This window comes from Colobus angolensis, unplaced genomic scaffold (assembly GCF_000951035.1).
Source record: "Colobus angolensis palliatus isolate OR3802 unplaced genomic scaffold, Cang.pa_1.0 Scaffold281, whole genome shotgun sequence".
NCBI classification, from domain to species: domain Eukaryota; kingdom Metazoa; phylum Chordata; class Mammalia; order Primates; family Cercopithecidae; genus Colobus; species Colobus angolensis.
The window spans coordinates 77,187-83,637 of NW_012116055.1; the positions used below are offsets into that span (position 1 = coordinate 77,187).

The 6,451-nt window shown below is 48.7% G+C and overlaps 1 protein-coding gene across 1 annotated transcript in view; it reads left to right on the top strand.

Annotated features, from left to right (window-relative positions):
* The first annotated feature begins 2,332 nt into the window (after positions 1-2,332).
* The window catches only part of LOC105516453 (spermatogenesis-associated protein 31E1-like), a 10,339-nt gene continuing 6,220 nt past the window's right edge, over positions 2,333-6,451 (top strand). The window contains exon 1 of the mRNA XM_011948662.1: positions 2,333-2,407. Within this exon, the coding sequence (XP_011804052.1) occupies positions 2,333-2,407 (75 nt within the window). The remainder of the gene's footprint in view (positions 2,408-6,451) is intronic.

A 6,451-nucleotide genomic window follows, 5' to 3' on the forward strand; every position in this document is an offset into this window, starting at 1 on the left:
AAGAGATTCAGGCCCCAGGTGTTAATGAGGGAGGCTTCAGTGACAGGTCTCTGGGAGGCCCATGTGAGGCCTCTGTGTGTTCTGAGGTGAGCTCTGTGGGGAACTTTCTGGAAGTCTGTAGAGCTCTGGGCCAGGCTTCTGTGAAGAGGTCTATGGGTCTGTGCTCAGGAGGTCGTGTGGGAGGTCACTGTGTGAGTGCCTGGTGACCATGTGTGGTCCCTGTGCGAGGTCACTGCCTGGTGTCTCTGTGCAAGGTGTCTGGGGAGGTCTCTGTGCAAGTTCTGTGCGGGAGGTCTCTGTGTGTCTCTCGTGTGAGGACTCCCTGTGAGGTCTCTGAGGGAGGCTGGGAGGTTTCTGGAAGGCCCAGGAGGCTGCGTGATGTCTTCCCAAGAGAGCTCTGGGAGACGCCTGTGTGGTGCAGAGAGACGCACTCTCCGTGGGAGGACTCTGCATTCAAAGACCTCGTGCTCATCTCCAGGTCTCCTGTAAGGAAGTCCTCGGGGAGCTCTCAGGGCTAGGTCTCTGAGTTCTCTCTGGGTTTGGGTCTCAGGCAGAGGTCTCTCAGTGTGAGTCTCTGTGGAGGTCTCTCAGGGCCTCTGTGGGGTTCTCTGTGGAGGTAGCTGCATGGGTCTCTGGGAGACCTCTGTGGGGGTCTCTGTGTAAGTCCCAGGGGGTATCTCTCAAGTCTCTGTGTGGGTGTCTGTAGTGCCTCTCTCATAGTCACCGTGCGGATTCCTGTGGGGAAATCTCTGTAGGGGTCTCTGGTGGGGTCCCTCTGTGGGTCTCTGGGGGGTCTCTGTGTGGATCTCTGTGTGAGTTTCTGGGCATTTCTGTGCGGGTCTCTCCCAAAGGTCTCTGTGTGAATTTCTGTGGGGTCTGTGGAGGTTTTTGTGTGGGTCTCCATGGGGATCTCTGTGGAGGTCTCTGTGGATCTCTGGGGCTGTCTGTGTGGGTCTCCGGGTATCTCTTTGGGGTCTCTGTGTAGGTCTTTGGAGGGGTTGCTGGGGGGGGGTCTGTGTTGGAGGTCTCTCTCAAAGGTCTCCAACCCTAATGGGGCCTTGCCTAGGGAAAAAAAAAAAAAAAAAGGCCTAGATTCACAGAAACTCAAGGTACCTCTGTGCTGCTTGAACTTGAACAGGTGTTTCATCCAAAATAGCTCCTGTTCTCCAGAGATCTGCCATATTATAAAAGAGTTAGACATAACGGTAGATGATTCTGCCACCAAGCCCTTGCCACTAAGTGATTTAACAGACGTTACAAGGGGAAATGGAATGATGCACATGTGGAAATTTACTCTAGGTTCTCTGAAATTCTCCGCAAGGACATTTTCAGGGAACTAAACTTTGAATCAAGGTGCTGAATGTGTGTGTCCCTCCTAAGTTGTCAGATTGAAATCCTAACCCCCAAGATGATGGTATTAGAAAGTGCGGCCTCTGGGAAGTGATTAGGGTGTGAGGGTGGAGTCCACATGAATGGGATTAGTGCCCTTCTGAAAGAAGCCCAAGGGAGCTCAGTTATTTCTTCTTCAACACGAGGACACAGTGAAAAGTCAGTCATGTATGAACTAGAAAGCAGGACCCCACCAGATACCAAATCTGCTGGTGTCCCCATCCTGGACCTCTCAGTCTCCATAACAGTGAGAAATACATTTCTGTTGTTTATAAGTCACCCTGTTGAATCCATCCCTATAAACTGCACAAAATTCATTAGGGAGGAGGGGAGAGGGAGAAATGAAAATAAGCTAAGCTTGCAGCACATTCAGCGTAAACCGTGAGGGCAGCTGCTCTCTGACCCCCTTCCTCATAGTTGTTTCATGCCGATTGCCTCAGTGTCACAGCGACCTCATCAAAAGATTACAGTCCCCGTAACTGCTCTATAGGCAGCAACTTGAACATTAGAAAATGTTATGTTTTCCAGGTGAGGGAGTCTGCTGGGTCCTGCATACAAATGGAACGACTGATGCCAGCTGGTCTGAAGAACCCCACAGGAGCTGACTCACCAAAGAACGCAGCTTGTACACCCTGATGGTTTCGCCCTCCTTTCCCGGACCGGTCAACAACCCCAATCTTCTATCCCTCACCCTCCACAATCTCCTTAAAAATCCCAGCTCAGCACTCCTCCGGAAGATGGGTTTGAGGGTCTCCACTCATCTCCTTGCTCCATCCCTGTGATCATTAAACTCTTTCTCTGCTACAGCTCTTGCTGTCTCGGTGTAATTGGTCTGTTACTGTGCAGTGGGCATATGCACCTGTTGGTCCTAGAACACTGTTTATGGTGCTGTGTTATAGCAGTCTGTATGGACTAAGACACATGGCTAAGAGGTTACAGAACTATGGGGAAGAGGCAGAAGGAAAAATTTGATCAAAACTGCAAAGAAGAGTTGACATGCATGGCCTCTTCAGAAATGGTAAGTGCACAACGTGTTTCGGTGAAAAGTAATACAGTAGGAACTTGCCGGTAAGAATGATTCATCAAAACGCAGAGCTACAGTTTGACTCATGCCTAACAGTAATTCTGTTTTCCAGACATGCTGATGATGCCCCTTGGGGCTTCAGACCTTACAGGTATACATTATTTATGCCATACTTCAGCTTTTATTATTTAAGTATTCGAAGATTTGCACTTTAAAGGTACTTAGAACTGTACTTGATTCTTCATAAGTGCTGCATAAGTAAATACAAAGTGAATAAATAACTTCCCACTGTAACCACCAGCTTCCTTGCTATGCTCCTGTTTCTTAGTTCCAACTAAGCCACTTGCTATTTGGCAATACAGTAGCCTTGAGTTTGAGTTATAGCTCCACTAAAAGATCTTTGTTTAACTAATGAAGGATGTATTTGCTTGATTTCGGTGATTACTAACTGAGTTAACTACGCAGCAAACTCTTCTGTGATAGAAAATACGTATACATTGAAAATAAATTTACTCTGTCCCCCGGACTGGAGTGCAGTGGCACAATCTCGGCTCACTGCAACCTCTGCCTCCCAGGCTCAAGCGAATCTCCTGCCTCAGCCTCCCGAGTAGCTGGGATTATAGGCGCCCACCACCAAGCCTGGCTAATTTTTGTTTTTTTAGTAGAGATGGGGTTTCACCAAGTTGGCCAGGCTGGTATCGAACTCCTGACCTCAGGTGATCCACCCACCTCAGCCTCCCAAAAATGCTAGGATTACAGGGGTGAGCCACTGCGCCCAGTCAATAAGAACAATTTGTACAAGAACCCTGTTGGTATAACCAAGATTATCTTTTTTATCATATAAAAAATTGTCTTCCTATAATCTGTAAGTGTGTGCATGTATAATTGCATAACAACTATAAAATTTGGATGCCTAAGCATTTAGGTGTACCAAAGAGTTCATAGAATCAACAATCCATACTCAGTAAGTGTTTCCACTGTTCTTCAAGTAGATTTCTAGATTAACTATGAAGTCCAAAGGAAGCTTGTCAGCAGGGTGATCATTCTTTCTTGCCCACCAGACGCACACTCGCAGCACTCTCCTGCCAGCCCGCATTCCCCCATCCGTTTTCCTCATGCAGAAATTAGGGAAGCATGAGTGCATGGGGTCCACAAAGGCTGACAATCAAAACACACTAGGAAAGGTACTTCAAGGTCTCTACTGAGACAGACAGACATTGACTATGATAAGGTTGTGCAGCTGAGGTGCATGCATTTCATGTGTACGCAACATAAGAGATATTTGCAGGAAGTTAAGCTTCACCATGGGAAATGCCCGTGTGGGTGTATTTGTTTGTTTTAAATACTTAAGGATGATCAGAGACTGTGTGGGGCGGGGGCTGCGGGGGGAAGCTGTTCTTCCAAAGAGACATTCATTCTCATTTTCTAAGGAATTCTTTCCCTTTCCTCTGCTTCCCTGCAGTGGAAACTTGGGGTGAGATCAAAGCTGCGACTCCAGTCCACACCAGAGCCCAGGAAGACTCCCAGGCTGAGGACCAGGGGCTTGTGGTGTGCAGGAAGGAGGGTCCTACAGGCACTGTGAGGAACAGCAATTGGCTGTAGTAAAATACGGGCTGACAAAGGCAGGAAGGCAAAAGAAGGCACCCAGGTCGGCCCAGGGGAGATGAGAGGCCCAGTTCTTCCCAAGCAGGTGTGGTGTCCCACAAAAGCCCGCAGGGGTCTGTTGTGGGCACCACAGTGTCTGGAAGTGTGTGTGTGGTTGGGGAGGTGGTTGTCAAGGCAAGGCCATGAGGTTCATTCCCCCTGCAGCAGCAGGAGCAAGGGGCTGGCACTGGGAAGCCTCGCCCTCGTTGCAGCAGGCAGGTGGGTGGGTGGTTGGATGAACAGCAGTTGAGAGTTGAGCCTGCAGAGTGAAGTCTGTGGAGGGAACAGAGGCACATGGATGGAGACATGCACACAGCCCACCAGAGACTGGGAACCCCCACACCCACACGGTCCTCTCGTTTATCCAGAAAGGCGAACATCAGGTTTGAGGAGGAATGGAACCTAAAACGAATCTTTTCCCTAAATGTGGAGCTGATGCGAACCAGCTGTCTCTGATCTCCAGTTCCTGTTCCTCACACAGAGCGCACCTACTGACCTGGCAGCGGCCTGTTGTGGGGCAATTCCTTGCATGCCCAAGCCCAATTGTGCAGGTCAAGATGAGACCCACTTCTCAGGCTTAAGCTCCCTGCAAATGAAGTAGAGCTTAGAACCCCCATACTTCCCAGTGATCCTAGCAGGCGTCACTGGGGTCTCCATTCTTGCCAGTTAACCCAGTTAACTGGCAAGGGACTGTCACACATTAGGGACTGTCATGTCTCCCCAGGGACAATCTCATAAAGGAGGAAGAGACGGTAGACAGACAAAAGCAGCAGTAGATGAAGCAGATGTGCTCTTGAAGGTGCATATTCATGAGAACAGACCCAAATAAACTCAGATGGTCTCATTCCCATTGAGGCTACACAGAACGCATGACAAAGATGTACATGATTTTCAAGGCCACTTTTCAAGTATTGAATAAATGTATCACACAGTGATTAAAAAGTGCAATCTCTAATCCTGAGTTTCAGGTGCCCAAAAGATGTCTAATAGTGTAATGAGAACATTTCCTCCAGGGTTCAAAGTACCCTACCTATCAGGTACAGGCCAGACACGAGGCCCCAGTGGTCTGGAGCAGGCAGGAGTTGAAAAACAGGACACACTGTGGAGCAAAGAATATGAACGGGAGGCCGAGGCGGGCAGATCACAAGGTCAGGAGTTCAGGACCAGCCTGGCCAATATGGTGAAACCCAGTCTCTAATAAAGATACAAAAATTAGCTGGGCATGGTGGCACACACCTGTAGTCCCAGCTACTCGGTAGGCTGAGGCAGGAGAATCGCTTGAACCCAGGAGGGGAGGTTGCAGTGAGACGAGATTGTGCCACTGCATTCCAGCCTGGGCTACAGAGTGAGACTCCGTTTCAAAAAAAAAAAAAGAGTATGTACAGAGGACATGAGTGATATCAGAAGAGGCTGCTGAACACTGGACTCCAGCCTGGCATGGAGTGCCCAGCCCTGCTCTCCACCCAAAGGAGCTGGACCTCAGATCACCCCAAACCACTCCTGGATTATGGTGGAGCACACATGTTCTAAAACTTAGGAGTGTGAGGACTGTATTTGGGGCAGAGAAAGAAAAAATGGATCAGGACAACATATGAAACATCTAAAGAGAATAAGTAAAGGCTGAATTATTGTCTTGAAAATAATGAAGTGTTTGAGGTTTTGTTACAGCAAGCTCCATAAGTTGGTAACTCACAATTATGTTCCTAATATAAAAATGTCATTTGGAGGTTTAATTATTTGTGTTTTTATTATATTTTTTAGTTTTGTGAATTTAAAAGTTCTTTTTTTTTTTTTTTTGAGACGGAGTCTCGCTCTGTCGCCCAGGCTGGAGTGCAATGGCCGGATCTCAGCTCACTGCAAGCTCCGCCTCCCGGGTTTACGCCATTCTCCTGCCTCAGCCTCCCGAGTAGCTGGGACTACAGGTGCCCGCCACCTCGCCCGGCTAATTTTTTGTATTTTTTAGTAGAGATAGGGTTTCACCGTGTTAGCCAGGATGGTCTCGATCTCCTGACCTTGTGATCCGCCCGTCTCGGCCTCCCAAAGTGCTGGGATTACAGGCTTGAGCCACCGCGCCCGGCCGAATTTAAAAGTTCTATTCTGGGGTGATGAAAGTAGAAAACATAGGGTGTGGGAAAATTATGAAAACAGAGGAGATTCTAAAATAATCCTTAGGAAACCACCTAGATTGCTAAGAGAATTTCAGAGTTTCAAAGGCTATGAAACGGGTGGGCTCAGGCCTGGATCTCCAAGCCATAAGGAGAGCCAGGTGACACCTGTGTTCCAGGAGAAGAGAATGGAAAATGGACCCAGGGCTGTCTCTGACAGGTGAGCAGCTGGACTGGGAAGGAGGGATCTGGGGGACCCAGGAGGGTGGAGGGACCCAGGGCTGGGAGT